The sequence below is a fragment of the Eschrichtius robustus genome, chromosome 3 (assembly GCF_028021215.1).
Source record: "Eschrichtius robustus isolate mEscRob2 chromosome 3, mEscRob2.pri, whole genome shotgun sequence".
Lineage (NCBI taxonomy): Eukaryota > Metazoa > Chordata > Mammalia > Artiodactyla > Eschrichtiidae > Eschrichtius > Eschrichtius robustus.
In genome coordinates, this window is record NC_090826.1 from 109,072,485 (window position 1) to 109,098,475 (window position 25,991).

Genomic DNA, 25,991 nt, shown 5'->3' on the forward strand with positions numbered 1-25,991 from the left:
TTTATTGAACATATATGAGAATCATACATGTTTTGTAACAATGTTCATTTCCATTCTATATAGAAAGTATATTTATACTCATTTAAATAAATGAATGATTCATTTTTATCCACTCTTCTGTTGATGGAGCTTTGGGTTACTTAATTTTTAAAAAGACGTATTATTTGTTTCCCCAGCTAGAATGCAAGTTTCTGGAGGACAGGGACAATATATTATACTATTTTATATTTACCTTAGTATTTGTATAATGCTAAACACATTAAACATTGATTAAATAAATCAACAAGTGGTTTGAGAGATAAGAAGAAAATAAGTTGAGCTGGAAATCAATGTAGTATTTTTTAGAGAAAGTTATGTAACTGGCATTTTGGAGCAACTATTACTACTTTAATAAATCAGAAGGTTTGACCTCTCCTACTTATGTACGCCTAAGGATTTATCATTTCTCATCCTTTCTGAGCCAACTGAAAGCTAAAAACTTAATTTATCAGCTATCTCCAAAAATAAAATTCAAACAATTCAAAAGATGGATATTATCTGCCCATCTTTATACAGTATTTCACCAATATGTTGAATACGTACTATGATCATAGCTCTAAACAAGCTCCTTTTTTTATCCTATTTCCTTAAGTTTATATTAACTATTATAAATTTAGAAACACACAAAGAGAAGTCCAAAGGCAGTTTCGCTACAGAACAGAAGCAAAAATTCTAGTACCTAGGTTCAGCAGGAAATTAATCATTCCTATTCAAAACTAAAACAAACAAAACAGCTTTTTAGATCTAATATGCTCTTCTGTTTTAGTGAGTGAATGTTTCCTAGGCACCGTGTAAACATCTCAAAATAGTATTTATACCACCTAATCTTCAGACCTACTCTGACTTTCTCTTAGAGAGTCAGTTTTGCTTTTTCATTTATTTGACTTTTATAAAACTAGAGCCTCACCAACTTTCTCAGCAAACAGGAAAATATACTTCCGGGCAAGATTTTATGATATATTTGCATCTTGGCCAAGTACACATGGGCATGTCTCTAACGTTAGTTTTAATAATACACAGGCTATAACAAGTCTTGTAATTTCTGTTCAAGTTGGTAATTTGACATGACAAAAATCAGAGAAGGGAAAAGTGGTAAAGAAAAACTAAACTAAACTAAACTAAAATAAGGGTATTCTCAAGTTGAGGAGTCAATGTAGAAAAGAAGAGATATTACTAGATGTATGTAACCAATTCATTTCTAAGAACGATGATAAAAGCCACATTTAGTATTTTTTTAATATAAAGTAACATTTTAATTTGATAAGTTTTCAAAACTGAGGCCAATAATAAATATGCCTCTTTTTGTACTCACCAAAGTCTTCTTAAAAAGGAAGTAGATTGTTTAAAATATTATTTGTATATCCTTTTTTTTTTTTGGCTGCACTGCACAGTATGTGGGATCTTAGTTCCCCAACCAGGGATCAAACCCTCGCCCCCTATTTTGGAAGCGTGGAGTCTTAACCAGTGGACCACCAGGGAAGCCCCTATTTGTATATTTTTATAACCTCTTCATTAGCGAAGAAAGTGATGGGAAAACACAATAAAAAGTTAAATGACAAGTGAAGGATAATGTATACTACTAGTAGAAAAGCCAAGAAAATATTTGGTTGTATCACAAGATTTGCTATCTCCACTAATTTCATTATAAAATAGATGTTCTGTTAATAAGGGAAAAATTAGAAAAAAAGGGAAAGCTGTAATTAATTTTAAAACATTTTCTAAAATAATCCTCATCAATTGTTGATATTTAACTTCTAAAAATCCACAGAATAGAGGGACTTCCCTGGTGGTCCAGTGGTTAAGACTCCTCGCTCCCAGTGCAAGGGGCCCAGGTTCCTGGTCAGGGAACTAGATCCCACAGGCCACAACTTAGGTTTTCATGCTGCAATTAAAGATCCCACGTGCCCTCAACTAAAGATCCCGCACGCGGCAACGAAAACCTGCATGTGGCAACAAAGATCCCACATGCTGCAACTAAGACCCGGCACAGCCAAATAAATAAATAAATAATTTTTAAAAAAATAGCTGTTCTGCTTGTCCAAAACCACTAATAAAAATAAAGACACACAGTATAGAATAAAAGTTATTCTTACTGTATTATAAGAAACCAACCCCTGTTTATTTTTGTAAGACAGCTAATCATACATGTTCCTTGTCTTCTCATTTAAAAGACTTTTCTCCCCAAAGCTCAAGAAGACTTCAATGTGTGAGCCCTCTTTCTTAGTTTAATAAGAGGTTATTTCACCATCAATCTCACTTGGGAAACTACAAGTACAAACACTTTACACTGTGTTATATCTTCTAAAATTCTGGAGTAATTTTGTAATTAAATTATACTTCAAGTAATTATACTTCTGGATTTTACCCTCCAAGTATCAACCACACTCCCAAACTCCCCCATCCCCCAGATGGCTGAAGCACAATTCTAAGGCCAATTTAGTATTAATGAAAATATTTTATCAGATTACTTCCTAAAAACATTCCAATATTTAAGTCTTTGAGACAGTCTAGCAAATCCAATTGCATTACCTCTTTATCTTTTAGTCCCAGGAGCAATACTTCTTCCATAAGCGTGAGGCGGATATCCTTAGAGTCTTCAGTGTCCTCATTGTCTTGACTTCTGTCTTGATTAGTGTCTTCCTCACTTTCCACCTTCTTTTCAGAGTTCTTCCCTACTTCTGTACGACGGGCCCGGTGAGTTAAAGTGGTCATTCTTACCTGTCTCTGGAGGGGGTGATGAAAAAATATCTATATGTGTGCTTATGTAAATAAACATCTAGATATTCATACATGCATACTAAAAATGTATACAGGTAAGAAATATTTACAAACTTAAATAAAGGAAAGAGTAATGACCAGAAAAAATTACGTGGATAACAATATCTTTTCCAAAGTACAATAGGTTGAACTCCACTGGAGGCATTGACAAGAAATCAAATCATTAATTCTAAAGACCAGTAGAAAGGACCGACTTTTAAGCCTGCTGATTTCTTGTGCATAACCTAATCACATAATCATTGTGATCCTTTCACAAAATGGATTCTCCCCAAGTTAAATAATATGGAACAGCAAAAAATTGTGAGCATCCAGCTCCAAAGAGCATACAGTAATTTATGTGCAATTTCTATAAATATTCAAGTTCATTATAAAACATACAAAAAAAAGTAAAAAAAATTAAGAAAAACTAAATAGAAATATATGTTCCAATATTTCCTTCCCAAACCCTAATGACTCATTTCATGCATTCACTTTGGAGATTACCAGTCTAGAGAATAACACTCAGAAGATCGTGTGTAGTAATTCCATATAGCTAGAAAACTTTCATCTCTATCCCTAGGCTAGCCACCTTGCAAATACACAAACAGCTGGCAACAAAAAGCACTGCCAAGAGAATGTTAAAAGATTAGCAGATTCTTTCTCAAGTACAAAAAAAATCAGAGCACAAGCCCTTTTATACCATGCACTATAGTTGTTTTAAAAATCTACAGTCAAGAGAAATTGCACTACCATGTGTGATAAAGTTTAAAGTTAGCATACTTTAGATAAATCTAAATGTCATGTTTTAAGATGAAATACAATAAATATTTTAAATCAGCAATTATTGAAAATAGCTTTTTCAAGATCAAAAGAATGCATTCAAGAGCCTCTGTGACTGGATCCCATTCTATCTTCTAGCAACATCTTCCATTACTCCCAATTATGTACTGTTAAACCATTTCTCAAACATGTCCATGCCTTCCACCTCTCTCCTTTGTACAGGCTGGATTTCTCTCCCTTTTCCCTTCCTTTCTAAATTCTACACATTCTTCAAAGTCCTATTGAGGACTCACTGTAAAGCCTTCAGTGAATCTGCTTCTCCATTACCCCTATGCCCCATAGCCAGAATAGGTCTCTCCTCAGCTGTACTTTCACACAACTTTATTTATACTTACTTCCTTTAAAGTATTTATTATAGTCTTTCTTTTGGTATGGCTGCCTCTCAACTGTAAACTTCTTGAGGGCAGGGATATTGTCTTCTTGGGTTTTTATATTCTCCATAGCAACTAGCACAATGTCTTTAACGTTGTAACTGCTCGATAAATATATACCGATTAAAATGAATACTCAGAAATGCATGTAAACATTTAAAAAAGAAATACAAATGTAGTGACTTACAAAAGATTCTTTGTACAAAGCTATTTCAAATAATTCTTGGCGGGAGGTGGGAAGAAGAGTGAAAGAGGAAGAGAAGCATGAAATAAATGCTTAAGGGCACTAACCCTATCTGGCACGGTGAATAGAGCTTATATCCTAATCCAGTCCAAGAAACTAAATCTTCAGGGCAAAAAAATAATGGGGCATTTTCTTTGAAAAATTAATCGCCCTTGGACATTTACTAAAGACCCTATTTGAAAAAAAACTCCCAAGGGTCCCAAAATTAAATAAATAAAAACCTCCCTCTCCCCACAAAATGAAAAATTTGGAGGTTTTTTTTTTTTTTTTCGACGTTAGAAAATGTATTGATATTTCCCCCGTTGCTTACCTGACGTTACTTCCTGGGTTACGGCCAAACTCAGGCTGCAGCTTGCGCTCTGTTTCAGGGGGACACCTGTCCCCACCCCCACCCCCCACCCCCGTCCGAGTAGGTGAAAAACTTCTCAGCCACGCAGAGAGAACAAACTTCCTTATCCTTCGATGCAGAGAAGGAATAACACATCAGCTTCCTCAGGATCACTAGGCAACCTACCTTGGTGTTTCTTCATTGGACCAATCAGAAACCTCCAAGGTTGAGTTCAGCCAATCGGAGCTTACGAGGGGAGGCTCTCCCCCCGCCCGGCTATTGCGTTGCGATCCAGACAAACACCACCAAAAGGAGGCAGGTTTGGGCTCAACCTGACAGCTGGTCAATCCAATGAAGGAACCTTGGTAGAGAAAGGAAAGAGGGCTGCGCTCCCCACCCCCATTAAACCGGCCAATCAAAGCGTTCAGTGAGCTATCACCAGCTGCCGATCTACAAAGATTTCTGTTGGTCAACCTCAGTGTAGCAGGTGTGTTACTGTAGCAGTGTATACTGTGACAATTAGGTGAGACGGGTTGGGATCCAATAGAGCTAAGAATACGTAAACATTTAAAAATTGGTTGTTTTCGACAATTAGCTTATCCCTAACTTTCCTGTTCCAAAAAAACCCGATCTGGGTCAGTTTGTGGACGTTTACTTGGTTTACATTAAACAGGATAGGCACATTTCTACCATAGCATTCATTCTATCATTCTCTATTAGTGCTTGTTACTGGCAAGCCCATGGATAATGTATGTTTTTAGAATATGGCTGCTGAAAATGCAAGAGGCAAACAGACCAAGTTTTAAGCTTTCCTTTTCTAGAGCACAGAAAACAGTCAAGTGTGGAACTGGGTCCCAGGTTTCTCACTAAAAGCACAGTATCTTTCACTACCACTCAGAAGTTCTAGAAAGTGTGCTCAACTCTTGCAAAGTAACATCTACTGAAATGATCTCAAAATTAGTGCCTAAAAATTTTCTGCTATTTAAATAAAAATTGGAAGCCATGAAAGAGTCTAGATGCTGAACAATATTTTATTTATGCTGCCAAAAATGCCAGACTTTAAAATCATTTTGTCTTGTAGTAAAAAATGTTAAAAAAGTTAAAGCACCACTTTTTAATTGTACATTATATATTATGTTAATACACTATATCAAAGTACTGAAGAACATTGTTTTAATAACATGACAGACATAGCCAGTTAAATTGTATAGTTTTAACATAAGTAAAAAGTGAATTACTATCAAAAGTTTATACCAAAATAAACACTATTTACTTCAAAAAATGGCTTTAGAGGACCTTAAATGTTAATATATGTTAAAAGGAAGTGTCCACCAAAATGGAAGATAGATCAATATTGAGCAGATAATTCACAGAATAAATTATGACACTGGTACTTTTTACTCAAAAGTTCTCCTGAGTTTGTCTCAGATAAGATTAAGGATCACAATATGATAGTCAGCTAAGGATTAATTTTAGTGTACTAACTGCTTAAGACTACATGTAAGTTTTCAGAGGTAGGGCAAACACACCTTAAAACAGTAATATAATGTCCTTTAAATGTTGTGAAGAACTTTGCAAACATGCAGAAAAAAATTTTTTTATGTATTTTTCTTTGGTTCACTAAACTTTCTTCTTTTTGGCACTGACTCTTGACTAGAAGAATCAAAGTGATGAAGGACCTGTCAAAAGAAAACAACTACTAAGAATAGATACTTTCCAGTTTAAATGTCTTTAAATTTCGAGCTTTTTCATGTCTCTGAGGGCCCTCCCTTGCTTCCTTCTTTCCTTTCTTCTTTTAAAAAATTGTAACTAACATACCATTTCCTAAGATACGCTAGCTGGGTTCTCTAAAAGTAGGTAAATTTTATTATTGACATATTTATATATCCTGATGGCTGCTGAAAGTATAGCCTTACAAAGTATAAGATTTTCATTAGGGATGTTGGAGTAGTTAGAAAGATAGATTTGACATTATGTTCTCAAAATAGTAAAATATTTTGAGGGGAATGAGGGGGGAAAGATTAAAAAATGAGCAGCAAATAGAGAAACATTCCACTTTGGCATCATGTAAGATTTAAATCATGTTTTGTTTTTGTATATGGTGCTTAGCAGTGCCTGATAGATTTTAGAAATTCAATGCACCCTTGAATGAATGGGAGGGTGAATTAGGAAAATTGCTAACAAGATTCTGAGTTATCAAAGTTTTATTTTTCTGGTAAAACTCACTAATGATACAAATTGGATTATGATTTTGCAGAAAAAAATCAAGGCTTAATATACTGGGGAAAAAATTAAAGAACCTAATATATCAGGTTATTCCATTCCCTTCTTAAGATATATAAATTGAAAACAGTATTAACCAACTAGTATATTTTTGAGATTACCCCTTTAACACTTGATTTCTAAAAATAATCTTAAGTTTTCAGTTATCTAATTTTAACCTACTACTAATAATAAAAATTCTGGTTGAAAAAATATAAATATTTATCTCAGAAATGACAAATACATTATCTGATTTGGTAAAATAAGGTTCCAAATATAAGACAACTGTTACAAGATTTAGGGCAAGAAAATTTTCTTTCTTCTAAGGTACTAGGAGGAGATGCTATATTATTAGAGAACATGTGGATTTGGTAACTTATCTTGTTTCTACTTTCTCTAGAAAGCTCAGATCAAATCTGTGGCCCAATTTTAATTCTATAGAAATAAAATGGCCTGAATATTCTTGTACTCTCATTTTCTCATTCTATTCATATTTTTCCTGACATAGATCTTTTAAATTTTTATTTTATTTTTTTTAGCATTTTTTAAAAAAAATTTTTATTTATTATTTATTTATTATGTTTATTTTTGGCTGTGTTGGGTCTTCGTTTCTGTGTGAGGGCTTTCTCCAGTTGCGGCGAGTGGGGGCCACTCTTCATCGCGGTGCGCGGGCCTCTCACTATCGCGGCCTCTCTTGTTGCGGAGCAGAGGCTCCAGACGCTCAGGCTCAGTAGTTGTGGCTCACGGGCCCAGTTGGTCCGCGGCATGTGGGATCTTCCCAGACCAGGGCTCGAACCCGTGTCCCCTGCATTGGCAGGCAGATTCTCAACCACTGCGCCACCAGGGAAGCCCTAAAATTTTATTTTATTTATTCTTGGCTGCATTGGGTCTTTGTTGCTGCGCGTGGGCTTTCTCTAGTTGCGGTGTGCGGGCTTCTCATTGCAGTGGCTTCTCTTGTTGCGGAGCACAGGCTCTAGGCGTGTGGGCTTCAGTAGTTGTGGCACGCGGGCTCTAGAGTGCAGGCTCAGTAGTTGTGGCGCATGGACCTAGTTGGTCTGCGGCATGTGGGATCTTCCCGGACCAGGGATCAAACCTGTGTCCCCTGAATTGGCAGGCGGATTCTTAACCACTGGGCCACCAGGGAAGTCCCCTGACATTGATTTTTATTTTATAAATTCCTCCAACTATTTCAAATCATTTATGGAATAAGATAGTAAATGTTTACATGGAAAAATTAATAAACCACATAGCATATTTTATTTTAAAATCACCCCATTTTTTAGAATCAAATATATTTAAACAAGATTTGGGTACCAGAGCTCTGAGGTATATCCAGGAATATAATCATATTTATCATTAAATTTAATCTATAGTAATGATATTCTGATACTTGCTATTTTATTCAGCCTATATATTATTATAAGACTTACTGTTTTCGCAGATTCAAGCTGACTTCTCTTCCGATTTTCCTTAGAAGATTTTACTTGTTGATTTCCATTAGCCTCCACAAAGATAGAATAATTACTAATTGGTTTTTTCTCAAAGAACAACCAACATGCTTTTTCAACCGCAGGCAGCTATATGCGGTTTTTAAAAAAACAACTTTACTGCGATATAATTCAGATACCATACAATTCATCCATTTAAAAGTGTACAAAATTCAGTGATTTTAAGTATATTCACAGAGTTGTGCAACCATCACCACAGTCAATTTTACAGCACTTTCATCCTCCAAAAAGAAATCCTGTACCCTTATAGCTATCACTCCCCTATTCCCCCATCCTCCCGCCAGCATTAAGACCTTCTGTTTCTATACAAATCCCTATTCTGGACTTTCATATAAATGGAACCATATAATATATATATATATATATATAGAGAGAGAGAGAGAGAGAGTGTGTGTGTATGTGTGTGTGTGTGTGTGTGTGACTGGGTTCTTTCACTTAACATAATGATTTTAAGGTTCATCCAAGTTGTAGCACATACTGGTACTTCATTCCTTTTTATGGCTGAATAATAATAGTCTACTGTATAAATACCACATTTTGTTTATCCATTCATCTGTTACAAACATTTAGGCTTTTTTCCCCACCTTTTGGCTATTGTGAATAATGCTACATATGCAGTTTTTAAAATGAATATTAGATGGTGACAAATTATTAGCTGTCATAGTATTATTCTCTAAAAGTACATACTTATTTTCTGATGCTTGAAATGCACTTTTCAATGATAACTTCCTTAGTATATATATTATTAAATATTTTCATTTCCTGCCCTTTTCTAACCATAATTCAGTCATTATTCTCAAATACAGGAGTACTTTGGTGGAGTAAAGGATAGTAAAGGATACTCATCCTAAAGAAGCTGCCTAGGAAGAACATTTTGCTGCTAGAGGTAGTAATTTTTGAAATTCTTTTATCTCTTGCTTTTCTCAGCACACTAGTTTGAATGCTGCCTTCTACCAGTTCTAACTTCCCATCGAGAATGTGGAAAAAAAGGATACCTAGGGGCTTCCCTGGTGGCGCAGTGGTTAAGAATCTGCCTGCCAATGCAGGGGACACGGTTTCGAGCCCTGGCCCAGGAAGATCCCACATACTGCAGAGCCACTAAGCCTGTGCGCCACAACTACTGAGCCTGAGCTCTAGAGCCCGCAAACCACAAGTACTGAGCCCACGTGCCACAACTACTGAAGCCTGCGCGCCTAGAGCCCGTGCTCCGCAACAGGAGAAGCCACGACAATGAGAAGCCCGCACACAGCAACGAAGATCCAACACAGCCAAAAATAAATAAATAAATTAAAAACAAAAAAAGGATACCTAAAAATGGCACTATCATCAGTGGTGTTCTGGTAAATGTTTAACAAACAGTTCTCTGGGAGAAAGAAATCCTGAGTTGAGGCATTTGCTGATTTCCATGCTATGAATACTCTCATCATGTCCAGTTTCAAGCTGTCAACATGATGTCACTGAATAAAGAGTTGGAAACAAATGCTCCAGCATACCACTGTTAGAGTGTGCTATTTGTTTCCTTACATTTTACAGAATGCTTTTTCTTCACCTCTGAACCTTTGAGAGTAACTTAAGGGTCTAAATAAAATACAAATTTCTATTCAGTACAACTCATACCAAAAACTAAAATAAAGCAGTGGGGGTTTTTTTCTTAAAAAATAAGAGATTCACTTTATGTAAGATATACATAAAACAGTCATTTTTAATGTCTTATTAACAAGATAGTCCATTTACAAGATAGAACATGGGAACAGTTTGGTGTTCTAGGAAATTTCCTTGGGAGTCTGGAAGATAGCATCACTTTTCAAAGCCTTTCCTGGATTCCCCTTTCTATTTTTTAAAAAAATAAATTTATTTATTTTTGGCTGCGTTGGGTCTTCATTGCTGCACGTGGGCTTTCTCTAGTTGGGGCAAGCGGGGGCTACTCTTCGTTGCGGCACGCGGGCTTTCCATTAGGGTGGCTTTTCTTGTTGCAGAGCATGGGTTCTAGGCACGCGGGCTTCAGTAGTTGTGGCACGTGGGCTCTGTAGTTGTGGCTCGCGGGCTCTAGAGCGTAGGCTCAGTAGTTGTGGTGCACGGGCTTAGTTGCTCTGGGGCATGTGGGATCTTCCTGGACCAGGGCTCGAACCTGTGTCCCATGCATTGGCAGGCGGATTCTTAGCCACTGCACCACCAGGGAAGTCCCTCCGCTCTCTATCGTACCTTCAGTAAAATTAACCATTCTTTCCTTTGTGCCTCTATGTAGCCTATTCAGACTGCTATTATGGCCCTGTATCACTGCTTGTTGACCTCCAATTACTAGACTTTCATCTAAGAGCAAGTTACACCTCCAGCACCTAGTAAAGTACCTGACACATAGTATGTGCTTACCAAACGTTGGTCCAATAAATGAAGTATTAAAAGCAAAATAAACTCAAATATGGGGGGAAATTACAAGGTTAGAATGAAAAACAAATCTAAAGAGATGCTTTTACCATTTTATTCTGAAAGATTTTTCCACTTCTTGTTTTGCTTTCAGACACATCAAGTTCAGATGTTTTACTGACTAACTGCTCAACCTAGAAAAGAAAATAATTACACAAAACCACATAAAATAATATAATAAAAGTTTTTCATAACAATAATGGGGGTCAAAAATTCAATCACATAAAATTTAGGGTTTTGCTATGTTGAGTTAATGAAAACCAATAATTTTGTGTTGGTTCTTACTGTCATAAAAAGTGCAAAGGTAAAGATAGTGAAACTGACACTGTACACAATTGACCATTCACTGAATTCAGAAAGTCCCAAATTATCACTAGGCACCACTCTTCCAGAAGATAAGAACTTCAGCCCACCCCCATTGGAGAAGGGCTGCGCAAAGGAAGGCAGACAACCATCAGTCCCATTATTTTCATGTTGATTTTATCTAAATGTTATTTCAGTATTTTACTGTGTGTAGAAAACAAAATTAAACATGTTCTGCTCCAAGGCAACAAAAATGTATTATATAGTCCATTTGTAAATACAAAGGGTGGTGGAGTTAATAATTGCTTAAGATTTTATTTAGCCTGAAATTCTGAGATTCTCTGAACAGTATTTACATTCATTACTAAACAAATCAACCAATAATATACTCAAAACTTCTCAACGTATAATTCTCGAATTTTATTAATAAGCATTCTTAATACCTAATTTTCTTCTAAAAGACCTAGAATATAAGAAAATCTGAGAAATAACTAAATAAGCATATAAGCACCTGTCTTTTGAAAAAAATCAAATTAGAAGTGAGATAGAACTGTCAAATTTATACCTGAGAATGAGAAATTGAAAGATCTGGACTTTCTTTAGACCTCATAGTTTCATCTTCTTCACAAACTACACCTGGTTCTGTTAAAAAAAAAAAAAGTTAAAATGGTATAAAATTGAATTGGAAGTGAATTAATTTACATTTTCATTAACTCCTCACCTCCAAGTTCAGAAGATCCAGGTTTTTTTTTCTGCTCTTCCCTTTTAGTTTCAATGTCAAAATCACCCTACATAATTACATGAAGGAGAAAATGGACACATTTCAAAAAGAAACTAAAACAACTGGGTAGAATATTTATGAACAAATTTGTTTTATGTGAAGGTTAAATATAACATAACACTACAACGACCTTACACTTGCTAGAAATAAAGTGGCCCTATAATTACTATAATAAGGCAACTTATTTATCCAAAGTATAAAATCCTATTTTTTTTACTTTGCAGGGTTGCTTTAAGGCAGATGATAAAAATATACAACTTTCTCAAAAAGGTATGATGGTTCTAAGAACACTTAGATCTTACTATTGTTTGAGAGCACTGAATTAGACATGGTCACACAACAAGCTACCACTTCTGTAGCTCTGGAATTTCTGTATAGATATTAGCATAAACTCTGAATATGACCCAACCCTCTTCAGGGAGTTGGGGAAGGATAAGCACAGTTATGGTATGGTAGAAATAGCAAAGGTTTAATGTCTATAATTATTATTCCCTTTGTGACATTTGTCAAAGAGCTTTAAATATTTTAAAGAACACTTCATAAATCCCAGCCATATTTGTTTATAAGGCAAGACTGGGATTTAGGTTTTAGGAAGAAGATTCCTTCTTCTTTGACTGAATTCGTTAAAAACTGAATTTTCTGCTTGTAAGGATGTGGCCACAGAGCCTAAATCAGAATAGTCAGTCTCTATACATAAGAACTGTGGTCATAATTTAGAATAAAATGAGACAAGAGAAAACAACAAAGATGAGATTAAAGAACAATTGTATTAATGATGAAAGATTTTCTGGGAGTGAGGCTATAACAAAAAAAGCTTTTTTTATACTTCAATTCATCCATTCATTCAACCAATACGGAGAATGCATTCCGCAAATCTAAGCGTTAGGACAGATGCTTAACGTTATTGAGTGATAGCAATGCCCAAACTCATCTGTGATCAAACACTATGAAAGTATCCTCCTAAGGATAAACTTATTACAAATAAGAAGTGAAAATTCAATTATGGAGATAATTTCAGTTTCAGCTCTGATATGCAAAAAGCTTGGAAGTTGTCACTGTATCTTGTCCTTACAAAATAATGCTGTACAAAATGAAAATCAATGACTTTTCTCAGACACGATTAATGAAACATGTAACTACGAAAGAATTTTAAAACTGTAAAAAAAAAAAAAATCTAAGCGTTAGGGACAGGAGGATTAAAAAGATGAATAAGACACTTTTCCTGCCTTCCAGGAACTTCCAGCCTGCTTCAGGACACTGACCTTCCAGGCCCTGAAGAAATTCAAGCATGAGCACTTAACAGGGGTGTTGTATGGTAGAAAAGATTCCAGCATTAGTTGGGGGATTGGAGTAGTTCAGTGGTCTTCTTTTCTTTTTTTTTTTTGGCCACGCCACGGGATCTTAGTTCCCCAACCAGGGACTGAAACCAGGCCCTGGCAGTGAAAGCACTGAGTCCTAAACACTGGACCACCAGGGAATTCCGTGGTTTTCAAATTATGCTCCAGACCAAGGGGTTTCCTCAGAGTCCACCATGAGGGTAGGTGAGGTGGTGAGTGGCTGGGCCTCCAGGACCATTCCTTACTTCATTTACAAGAGTTGTGTTTTAAATTTCTGAGAATAATGTTGTTTGCATCCAGGTAAAAAGCTTTAAAACCACAAACCTTAACATTCTTTAAGGTCCCTTCCAAACTTGAGTTTATGATTGTAATAAATATTTATAGCTATTAAAGTCCTCAGAATTGAATCAAACATTCATTACTATTGTTCTTCATAACTCTTTGAATATACTTACACTTATGTAATGCTCCTGTTCATCTTCGAAATCATCTTTGTCCATGAGAATTTTTTGAAGTGGTGTTTTTAATTGTTTTAGTGATAATATAGCTGAATCAATATTTTCCATTCTTTCTTTCTCAGTGGTCACTTTTACTTTGAAGGTGTGAAAAGGTGTTGGGACTTCTCCCACATTTAAGTACATAGGCTCCCCTTCAAATATCACTCCTTCACAATCACCATCCTTAAAACCAGGAGGTTGGTAATCTGGGGGTGTAACTGCAGAAAAGTAAGTATAAACTGTGCTGTTCATGAAATTGAAGAAAATACATTAACTTTTATTATTATAAAATATATGCAGATTAAAGAAATTTCAAATAGTATAGAAGGACATATAATAAAAAGTAAAAATCACTCTCCTACTATCTCCAAGTTCCTATTTTATTCCTTAAAGGTAAACTTTTTTCCCTACACTTGACTGACTATGTAACCTTGAGGAAACTACTTGTCATCCTTGATTTGGTTTTCTCATCTGTCAAGTGGGGTAAATACTAGTACCTACCTCATAGGGTCACTGTGGTATTAAAGTCTGTAAAATGCTCAGAACAGAACTGGCACAGAGTAAGTATTCAATAAATGTTAGTTATTATTGTTGATGCTTTATGTTCTTCTAGAAGATACGATGCATGTAAAGTATATAATATGTTATATATTTATATAGTAAATATATAATATTTACATTATATAATTAATACATGTATATCTCCTTAAAAAACACAAATGAGGTCATACTCTTCTGTACCTAGCTGTTTTTAACATCACTTTTTTTTTTAAATTTATTTAATTTATTTTTATTTTTGGCTGCGTTGGGTCTTCGTTGCGGTGCGCGGGCTTCTCATTGCAGTGGCTTCTCTTATTGCGGAGCACGGCGCGCGGGCTTCAGTAGTTGTGGCGCACGGGCTTAGTTGCTCCGTGGCATGTGGGATCTGCCCGGGCCAGGGCTCGAACCTGTGTCCCCTGCATTGGCAGGCAGATTCTTAACCACTGCGCCACCAGGGAAGCCCTTTAACATCACTTTTTAATCTGTTTTTAATATTTTTTGGATAACAATTTATCAGCACATTCTTTTAAATAGCTTGCACAGCACTACTATATAGATGCACCATAATTTATTTACTCAGTCCTCCAATAAACAACTCAAGGTTGCTTCCAGTTTGTTCCTAGTTTAACCAATACATTATGAATATCCTCATAAACATATAACCTTGCAAGTTTGTCTAAGTATATTCCCAAGATACTCTTCTAGCTACAGAATTTCTGGATTAAAGAGAATGTGCCAAATTTTGATACTGCCAAACTGTCCTCTTAAAATGTTACATGGCACCTATATACATTCCCTCAAGAGTATACAAAAGTACCTGCTTACCCCCACACCCTTGCCAACAATGATTTTACAAGTTTTACTGATCCGATAACTGAAAAATGGTATCTCATTGCTTCACTTCCTTAGTTATGAATGAGGTTGAACTTCACGTGGACATGTTCAGACCACTGGAGAAGTTGTGTATATTTTTTCAAATACTGATATTAAATGTAAATTTTATAATTTCAAAAATATATATAACAATTTAGGTGCTTACAAACATTTGGGATGGAAACTGTTTCAATGACAAGAAAATATACAGATACCAACTGAAACAGGATGAACTGGAAATAGTACCTTCATCGTAGTAAAAAAGTTTCATGGTCAAACAAACATCATTAGGTAAAGGTCCCAGATTTTGCATTAGAACATAAATCTTGCGAATGAGAAGAATACTTGCTTTCTTGGTGTCAGCAGATGACATACTAGATTCACTGATTTGGTTTTTACTGGAAGAGAATCACATTAATTTCTTTTATAGCACCCATGGCTTCTAATAACATAACTTCACATTTTACTACTTGAGATTCTTATTCCCATTAAAGCATTAAGTTGTTAAGTTAAAAATTGTTATATAATGTGTTTTAATGCCACTATTATAAAAATTAATATCACTGTTAATATTATTATTATAAACTAATTTACATATATTAATATGCATTTTATACAAGATGCTTAAAGGAAACAAATGATGGACTTTTATTGTATTTCTTTTTTTTTTAATTTTTAAAAATTTATTTTATTTTTGGCTGCACTGGGTCTTCATTGCTGCGTGCGGGCTTTCTCTAGTTGCGGCGAGCGGGGGCTACTCTTCGTTGTGGTGCATGGGCTTCTCATTGCGGTGGATTCTCTTGTGGAACACAGGCTCTAGGCATGCAGGCTTCAGCAGTTGTGGCACGCGGGCTCAGCAGTTGTGGCCCACGGGCTCTAGAACAAAGGCTCAGTAGTTGTGGCGCACGGGCTTAGTTGCTCCACGGCATGTGGGATCTTTGTGGACCAGGGATCGAACCCGTGTCCCCTGCATTGTCAGGCGGATTCTTAACCACTGCGCCACCAGGGAAGCCCTTTATTGTATTTCTAGTCACTTAAGCATACAGTCGCTTTCCTACTCTTTGGCTCTGTTTCACAATCAAAACAGTATATAATTAGCCACAGAATTCTGGCTTGCAGCCACTCCAAGGATATTTTGTATCCTTGATGGTTAATTGGGGATGTTTGAGAAGTTTCAGAATTATTCCTGAAGTTTAGGTATATAGTATTAATATGAATAAGTGGTCATCTGTAATACAAAAAGAAAACTATAGAACAATACCTTATGAAGTCCATGATTGGTCCATTACTGGTGTACTTGAATTTAAACTGGTAACATTCTGAAATTGTCTTAAATAGAAAATACTGCAGTTATGAATCTGATATACAGTACCTGTGGCCAAGTAGCTATATATAGCTTTTGTATGACTCACCATTTATTTAATAATTTTTTCTGCATGTTAATCCCTATTCGTCCATTGAAACTTTCCAGTCCTAATAGTCAATTCCCAGGGTCTGGGATTTGGGACTTCAGTGTTGGAGAGATAGTTATTCCCCCAGTCATTGCAATGTATGTTTTATATACCAGAGAGAAGGAACTCAGCAGGCAGGTGAGGGAGGCAGCACATCTCTTCCTCTAACAGAATGGCTAAGCACAGGGCTTCAATCCTTGGTAACCACAAGCAAGTCATTTAAGCCTCCTAAGTCTCAGTTTCCCCAGCTAATAAAAGGGGTTGAAAATAGTACCTATCTCATTGGTGCCTATGAATATTTATCAAATGGGATAATTTATATACAGCCCTTAATAAAGTATCTGGCACACTAAGCATTCAATAAATATTAGTGCATCAGCAATGTTGCTCTTTTACTGAAAGAAAAAATGTGCAACTATAAAACATCTTCACATGTACATTTTCTGTACATTTTCTGAACAGTTAGTTTCTGAGCAATCAAATAATTCATAGCCTTTGCCCATATGATTTTGTCACCATTGGGCATATATTAAGCATTAATTGTAGGCTTAATTTGTAGTATCAAAGAAAAGACATTCCTAGCTCTCTTGAAGCTCTAATACTTTTATTGCTTTCTTTATATTCCATTGCTCACTTAGGGATGGGGTTAGCTTTCTCTTTCTTTTTTAAAAATCTGCTTCTCCATGACTGAATGAAACACTATATTGTAACAGCTATAGTGTAATGGGTAAGCACTCAGATCATGAACTGGTCTTCTTAGGTCCAAATTCTGGTTCTGCCACTATGACCTTACACAGGAAACCTTGTATCTAGGTTTCCTCATCTATAAAGTGGATATGATAATGATATATTACCTCATGATGGTTATAATGAATAAATGAGATAATGCACATGAAACCCCAAAGAACAGAGCCTAGGAATAGTAAGCACTCAGTAGATCTTTCCCCTTTGTTTCTTGTCCTCTGGTTTTCCCTTTCATTTATTATAACCCTTTCTTTCCTTTAATTGTCAGATGAACAGGTAGATGTGACTGGATTGGGGTGAATATTCAAAGATTAAGGATGAGTATCTTATTTTTCTCAAACTCAAACATTTTATAATTCTAAAAAAAGAATATAATTAAAAAATATTGCAAAGAACCAGAAGTCAGGAGATTTAGGTTATTTCTAATGGTTTGTCTTTGTGGCCTAGGCTCAGTCACGTAATCTCTCTTGTAGTAAGTGTATTAATCTGTTTAAAGATAACAATACAAGCCCTGTCTTACCTCAAAAAAGTCTTTATGAGGTTCAAATTTTGAAAATATATGTGAAAGTGCATTGATAAAAGCACAGTTAAAAGCACTGGATATTATTATATTATATTTTTATGTTACTTATAGATATTAGAGGCATTATGGTTTTTTTTTTTTGGCATTATGTTTTTTTACTAACTTAAGCATACTTACCTGAGGGTCTTCTGGATTAGTGTATACCTATTTAAAAATAATTTACAATTTAGTAAATTGTAGAGGCTAAGTATTCAAGGAGAACTAAATTGGATATTTAGACTAAAATAGTAAATGAATTCAGTAAAACAAAATACAAAATGACCCCCTCAAAATATTCGCTACTTTTCCATTGAATAGATCAGTAGTTTGTATCAAGTGACATGATCAATAGGTGGTTTTAATGTTATTTAATTAAGCAAGGCTGAATTTGACAGTCTTTAAAAAAGAATATACAATTTAAAAATACTTACAGCTAGAACAACCATCCTTAGCTGAAACATAACAAAGAACAAAAATCTTATTATTTTTTAAAATTAATTAAATTTTTATTATCATAGTTTAAATATTATGTTTCAGGTGTACAACATAGTGACTCACAATTTTTAAAGGTTATACTCCATTTATAGTTATTATAAAATATTGGCTATATTCCCTGTGCTATACAATATATCCTTACAGCTTATTTATTTTATACATAGTAGTTTATAAAAATCTTATTTTTATTCTATAAAATATTTTTGCATGATGGACCATAAGAATTCTTTGTCCTATTTCAAATTTATTCCTAATAAAAATAATCTTGCATTAAATAGACTTCATATGATGCAGGTAAAGCAATACCTCAGATATCTTTCTCTATTCCCCAAAATATCTATTTCTAGTTGACTTACTGAAGGCTGAAATTCATATCACTAACTTAAGCAAACAGGGGCATTACTGCCAGTTACAAGGAAAATATATATTGTGAAATAACACATTAAATATTACCAGTATGAGAACTGATTTTGAAAAGAGAAAAAAGAGAGTTCAGGGCCCTGCTCATTTAGTAAAGGGAAGAGGCTTTGGAGACTATAGGAAAACAGAATCACAGGAAATCATTCACTCAAGTAATCTGCCAAAATCTGAGTCATCCTTGATTTGGATCTTTTCCTTATACTCCAGAACCAATCGTCAACAAGTCCAGTCAGTTCTGCCAGATATATCCTGAATCTTCTCATTTTTCTCCTTTGCCATCCTGGTCTAAGCCACCATTATTTTTTATCAGTACTGTAGTAATGGATTAAGTGCCATTCTCCTTAATTCCAATCTTATTCTCCTTCTACAGTACATTCTCTAAATAGTAGTTCACAGTGATTTTTCTTTTAATTTAGAATATAAATCAAATGATGTTACAGTTCTACTCAAAACCTTCAAATGGCCTTTATTTACACCTAAAATAAAATCCAAACTCTTTTTTTTTTAAATACTTTTTCTTTTTTTGATGTGGACAATTTTTAAACTCTTTATTGAATTTGTTACAATATTGCTTCTGTTTTATGTTTTGGTTTTTTGGCCCTGAGGCATATGAGATCTTAGCTCCCTGATCAGGGATTGAACCCGCACCCGCTGCATTGGAAAGCAAAGTCTTAACCACTGGACCTCCAGGGAAGTCCCAAAATCCAAACTCTTTACCTACACAGTTCTGAATGCTCTGGCCCTGTCCATCTCCACAGGTTCATCTCCTGCCGCTCTCTTGCGCTGCTCATCACACTCTAATCAGTCTGGCCTTCTGTTTGTTCCTTGAACTCTCCAAACCCCCCTCCAACTCTTTGCATTTGCTGCTCTGTCAGGAATATTCTCCCAAAATCAGTGCCTAGCTGGTTTCTTCTAATTCAAGTCTCAGCTTAAATATCACCCCCTCAGAGAAGCTCCTCAGACTAACCTATCTAAAGTTACCCCATCTCTCCATTTGCCACATACTTTTTCTTAAAATGTTAATGGCAGTTAACACTATTGGATGTTATCGAATTTCCTTGTTTTATTGACTATTTTCCCATTATAGAAGGGACACTCTTTGTCTTGTTGACCATTGTTAGCTTACCCAGATCCTACCTAGAATACGTGCCTAGCACAGAGCAGGCACTCAATATTTAATGAATATTAAATACATAATGTCTTAATGAGGGAGGTTGGTGACCATGGATAAAATTTTATCTTTTTCATAATTTTTTTTAGAGTTGGACTTCTTTGTATATGTTGATACAAACATAAGCTAAGTAAGTATACAAAAAGGCTTGTCACAATTTAACCTAGACTACATGTAAATTTATTTCTGAACTCTCATGAAGAAATAATTTATTAAATTATTAGTATAAACATGATTATAGAAGGCATGTGAAACTAATGAATAAACTATTTTAAAAGACTTTTTAATTCATTAAGTTTTTGTAAGTTAATATGTGTTATTAATACAAATGAGTGTTAACAACCAAAACTTGGCAAAATTTGTAAAGTATTAATTCTGTTTGCTTTAAATGAGTTGAAAATCATTCTTTAAAATATTCAAATTTTCAGCTTTGGACTGGCTTATGCCCAAGTTAGTTTAAGTTAATCTTTTACTACATGTAACGGCTGTTACATTTGTAGAATATAAACTGTAGAAAAAAAGGATAAAGAGATACCGACTTACATATTTTTTCTGTAAAGCATCATAGCATCCTAACATCCTAAAAAATAATCAAGGATTCATTTTTAGACTGAATGCACTTCCAGAAAATAGTTCTTTTAATAAGTCTCCATATTATCTCATTACTAAATAATACACAGTTTTATTATTAAAGCTTCCTTCTTATTAACTAGCTTAAAATAATAAAACAATGTGGCAGAAATATAAAATGTCAATAGGGGATGGAAGGAAAGGAAGATAGAAAATATCTGGCAGCTATTTGTGAGGAACAATAATAGGAAAGTGAAGCCTGCTCACATGGAGCATGAAATAAAGTAAAATTTTAATGCAAAAATCCAAAGACCTGCAAAAATGGTATCCAGAGTTAAAGAGGGAATCACTAAAACTGGGTTAAACACTTAAAGGTATCCAAGGCACAAAAAAGTGTGATGTAAGAAAAAATAATTTTCTTTCATTAGGTATTTCACTTACCACTTCACTAACTGTGTAGATCCTGGACAATTCTTATCTTCTTTCAGAATTTTGACATACAGATCTAAATGCAAAAATAATGATATAAATATAGAGCTACTTAAGATTAGCAAACAACTAGAAATTTAAATGAAGATTATTTTCTTCAGCTGTGTATTACAGGTTTATTATTAATGGCAATTAACTTCCAGATGATTGATGTTAATATAATTAAAGGAAGAAAGTTTACGTGGAAACAAATAATCTTTTTATCCTTATTATAAAATGGCATCATAATGATTAGGATGCATGTTGATGGGTAGAAAAATGTTTCCATTTTAATGGTCTGGGAAGATCCCACATGCCGTGGAGCGACTAGGCCCGTGAGCCACAATTACTGAGCCTGCACGTCTGGAGCCTGTGCTCCGCAACAAGAGAGGCCGCGATAGTGAAGAGGCCCACGCACCGCGATGAAGAGTGGCCTCCGCTTGCTGCAACTAGAGAAAGCCCTCGCGTAGAAACGAAGACCCAACACAGCCATAAATAAATAAATAAATAAATAAATAAATTTTTAAAAAAATAAATAAAAACTATAGAAACTTAGATATAACACTTTCATGCCATTGTTATCCAAGAGTCTTAGCATATTTGCTATGGACTCTTATCCCAGTAAAATACTTGTAAAAGTCCAAGAAGTTAACAGGCTATCAGAGCCCTGTAAGGAAGCAACAAGTAATATAGAGGAAAGGACGAGATCTCTCAGTCTCAGGTTCCTTATCAGAAAAATAGGAATAATATCTAACTCATAGGTCTGTAATGTGAACTAACAAGATATCATACATAACATGGTGCTTAACATATTGTCCACAGAGTTGGTGTACAATGTTAGGTATACATTATGTGCTAGGCAATAAGTTATTATTATAGTATAAACTGGCTCCATTACTTTTACTTCTTTAAAATAACACAAGAACATACACTACCACTGTAGGAGGTTATAAATAGGATGTTTTTACTATTTACTTCATCATTATAAGAATAATGTCAGGTGATATCATACTTGAGAGATTAAGGGAAATTTTTATGTTAAGTGCTTTCAAAGGTATTGAATATACTTTTTAAAAAAATCACTTAGATGTCCACACAAAAACTTGTACAGGAATGTGGCATTATTTATAATAGCCAAAAAGTGGAAACAACCCAATGTTCATCAATTGATGAGTGGATAAATAAAATGTGGTATATTCATATAATGGAATATTATTCAGCCATAAAAAAATGAAGTACTAATCCATGCTACAAAATGGATGAACCTTAAAAACATTATGCCAAGTGAAAGAAGCCAGTCACAAAGGACCACATATTGTATGATTTCATTTATTTGAAATGGCTAGAATAGGCAAATCCATAAAGACAGAAAGCAGATCGGTGGTTGCCTAGGACTGGGAAGTGGGGGAAGTGGAGAGTGACTTAATGGGTATGGGGTTTCCTTTTAAGGTGATGAAATGTTCTAAAACTGACTGTGGTGAATATACCCAAAATCAATGAATTGTGCACTTTAAATGAGTGAATTGTTAAATATGCGAATCATATCTCAATAAAGCTGTTATTATAAAAACAAAATCCCTAAGTCAAAAATTATCATTTTAGAGCAAGCCAAAATAAAAATAACATCTTCTTTAAAGAAAGTCTTTAAATAAACATTATATTACCATCTAGGTATCTTGTTCCATAAGCACATTCTGGGAATATTCCTCTCAAATACGTGATGCAGGATATTGAAACTGCTAGAAGCCTCTTCACTAACATTAAAGACTGCTGCTCAGTTGACATCTTACTGGGAAATACCAACGCACCCTAAATTCAAGGGAAATTAAAACATTTTATTTAGATTTACTAAAAATACAGTCTTCCTGAACTTAAAAGTAGATCTAGGGCTTCCCTGGTGGTGCAGTGGTTGAGAATCTGCCTGCCAATGCAGGGGACATGGGTTCGAGCCCTGGTCTGGGAAGATCCCACATGCCACGGAGCAACTAGGCCCGTGAGCCACAACTACTGAGCCTGCGCGTCTGGAGCCTGTGCTCCGCAACAAGAGAGGCCGCGACAGTGAGAGGCCCGCGCACCGCAATGAAGAGTGGCCCCCGCTTGCCGCAACTGGAGAAAGTCCTCGCACAGAAACGAAGACCCAACACAGCCAAAAATAAATAACTAAAATAAAGAATTATAAAGTAGCATAATTATATGTTACAAAAATGATATTCATTAAAAAAAAAAAAGTAGATCTAATTTTTTGCATAAGCATGGTACTTTCCCAAAGAATTTTTAACCATAGCAGTTAGTAGTCCCCCCAAAATCAGAGTGGCTTCTAAAATGTGAGGGTGTTTGCAGGGTAGCAGCCTAAAGGTAACATGCAAAAAATGCTTAAGAATCGTGTTAGAAATCCCTTGCAGGTTAACTGTCTGTAACTGCATAATACATGGATAGATAACACTTATTTTCTCTTTAGTCACTGACTGGGTTTAACACAGGTAACTGTAATGCAAGATCTGTGAAGGGAAGACAATTTTATGTTTGTCTGTGGGGCATAAAAATTCATTTTCTAGGAGCGGACTGCATGAGTGATAATTTCATCAAAGGAACCTAATAGCATTCATTGATACCTAATGTGAACTGAATTTGAACCAGCAATTTAATACAATGCATCAAGCATCCAATAGAATTCTCCATTAATTCAACTTAGTTTAGCAAATATCTTCATTTCTTAAAACATTGAGTTTACTGATATCATTAAACCCTCAAAGAGTTGACTCTAACTTTCAAACATAAAAATAGTTGAGACTTCAAGAAACAATAAAATTAGCTAAATTAAAATATAGTACAATACAAGATTATAAAAAAAATACAAGAAATCATACCATGGAGATTCTCTGCAATTGTGCAGTGGCCATCCTCTGATAAAGTATTTTCTTTAATTCAACCTTGTGACACAAATACAAGCTTTAACTTCAGATCTTATTTTTATCACTAATTTGGTTTACTATATGTAAAGTCAGAAAGAATTTTATGTGACTAAATGACAGGATGTTTTTTAACTTAAAATGGAATCTTTGAAAACAGATTCATTTTGCTATAGAACTCTTTTGAGTAAAGTGCTAATTTTAAACCCTTTGACTAGCAACCCTCACATAAAAGCGTTATTAAGAAAGCTCTTTAAAAGACCTTTTTAAAAAAGCAAAATCTTCTATTTTTCTTCACAGTATTCAAACATTGACAACATTGCACAAGTAGGTAATGAAAAACTACCCCTGCCAAATCCTTTAAAATAATCTTTTAATTTTTGTTTTAAATTTGTAGTTTCAAAATGACCAAATCAGGTTAACTTTCCTCCCCGGAACTTGAGCATGGCTCTGGATATAACACATTGTCTTATTCTGTGGAACAACAATAAAAGAACAACAGAAAATATTCTAGATATTTTGGACTGATTTTGATTTCTCAATTCTTTGATATTTTGAAATAAGTTTCGATATTTTTGGTTCCAATTTTATCTTTCTTAACCAGACAATTCATCTAGAAGACTTCACATAAGAGTCTATTTACTGTAAACATTTAAATTTATCCTGATAATTCTGGACCAGAGGCCAGAACTCACCTATTCTCAAGAACCTCTGTGAAAAATAAGTAGGTACACATTTTCCCCCTCCCCCGAATGTTTCGCCGTTAAGACGTTAAGAAACTTAAAAGTAGGTGGGAGGTAACAGGAAAAGACATTAAAAAGCAAAAGAATAAAAGAAAAGGGAAAGAAAGGAAATAAAAAAAACAAACATGTATTACGTAAAGTCTGAGGGTCCGGCGGCAGCGACCAGGAGAGAGGCACGACGTGGCACGCGCTTTGCCCAATGCGCTTGCGCCTTCCTTCAACGGTAGCCAGCGGAGGCGAGACAGTAGCCTTTTGACCTTTGGTCGGGGTCACCTTTCCCGCCAAGAGCAGCGCAAGGTGCGCTGGGAACCCCGCCCGAGAGCCTGAAGGACTCGTCTCGGCCAGAAAAGCCGCATATCAGCGGGGGAAGGTTAATTGCATGTGCTAAGCATTCCCGATATACATAGCCGTCTTACAGTGACCAAAGTGTTCTCAACGGCCATTTAATTAGTCAAATTAATTTCTGATTATTTTCTAACTTTTGATTTTGTTATTGGATCTACCACATACTGCATTCACGCTTCACAGTTCCTGTGTCTTCAGGAAACCAGCTGCCCTAGCAGTCTCCTACCTAGATGTTTCCACTGTGCTATGTCTGTGGGGACAGTGTTAGCTTTACTGTAATTAATGTCTCATTTAGAAGCAAAATAATAAACTCAGAGCTGGTAGGTAGTTGGAGATTGTCTAGTAATACAAACTTCTTAGTTTGCAGATTGTTATATATGCAAATAAGTTGTGTTAGTAGTGTAGACATATATTAATTACTCATAAACTTTGGTATGTCTGCATTACCAGTTAGAAAACAGCCACCCCAGATATGAAAAGATTTTCCCAGAGTCAATTAGGAGAGGAATGAAGACCAGAACCCTGTTTTCAGGGTCAAAAATAGTGAAAATCCCCTGGTCTATTTATTTTGCTTCATATTTCCCTTACACTTAAAGTTTTGTAAATAATTAAACAGAAACCTCAATTAAATAGAGTTGGGAGATCAGAATGGGGAGTTCTCATGCCCTGAGAGGGAGCAGAGTCCAATAGGAAGGACTCCAAAGAGTACTTCCCAGGACTTCTGCTGCCAGTGTCCTTGTCCCCACGGTGAGCCACAGCCGCCCTCTGCCTCTGCAGGAGAGCCCCCGACACTAGGAGGTAGGTCTGGTTCAGTCTCCTATGGGGTCACTGCTCCTTCCCTTGGATCCCAATGCACACACTACTTTGTGTGTGCCCTCCAAGAGCGGAGTCTCTGTTTCCCCCAGTCCTGTCGAAGTCCTGCAGTCAAATCCCACTAGGCTTCAAAGTCTGATTCTCTAGGAATTCCTCCTCCCGTTGCCGGACCCGCAGGTTGGGAAGCCTGACATGG

The 25,991-nt window shown here is 35.5% G+C and overlaps 2 protein-coding genes across 3 annotated transcripts in view; both read right to left on the reverse strand.

Annotated features, from left to right (window-relative positions):
• GOLPH3L (golgi phosphoprotein 3 like) overlaps positions 1-4,647 on the reverse strand; it is a 40,324-nt gene extending 35,677 nt beyond the window's left edge. For both annotated transcript variants that reach the window (XM_068540726.1, XM_068540725.1), the window contains exons 1-2: positions 4,562-4,647; positions 2,569-2,763 (exon numbers count right to left, since the gene is read on the reverse strand). In XM_068540726.1, the coding sequence (XP_068396827.1) occupies positions 2,569-2,751 (183 nt within the window). In that variant the 5' untranslated portion in view covers positions 2,752-2,763; positions 4,562-4,647. The remainder of the gene's footprint in view (positions 1-2,568; positions 2,764-4,561) is intronic.
• A 1,530-nt stretch (positions 4,648-6,177) lies between these two features.
• On the reverse strand, positions 6,178-24,794 carry HORMAD1 (HORMA domain containing 1). Its single transcript, XM_068538188.1, has 15 exons — positions 24,772-24,794; positions 23,853-23,915; positions 22,650-22,794; positions 20,959-21,022; positions 20,491-20,527; positions 18,293-18,313; positions 18,000-18,026; positions 16,366-16,433; positions 15,351-15,502; positions 13,650-13,909; positions 11,798-11,864; positions 11,642-11,718; positions 10,824-10,907; positions 8,272-8,343; positions 6,178-6,258 (listed from the first exon to the last, which is right to left on the reverse strand). The coding sequence occupies exons 2-15, from the start codon at positions 23,883-23,885 to the stop codon at positions 6,178-6,180; spliced, it is 1,188 nt and encodes a 395-aa protein (XP_068394289.1). The 5' UTR covers positions 23,886-23,915; positions 24,772-24,794.
• Positions 24,795-25,991: the final 1,197 nt, after the last annotated feature.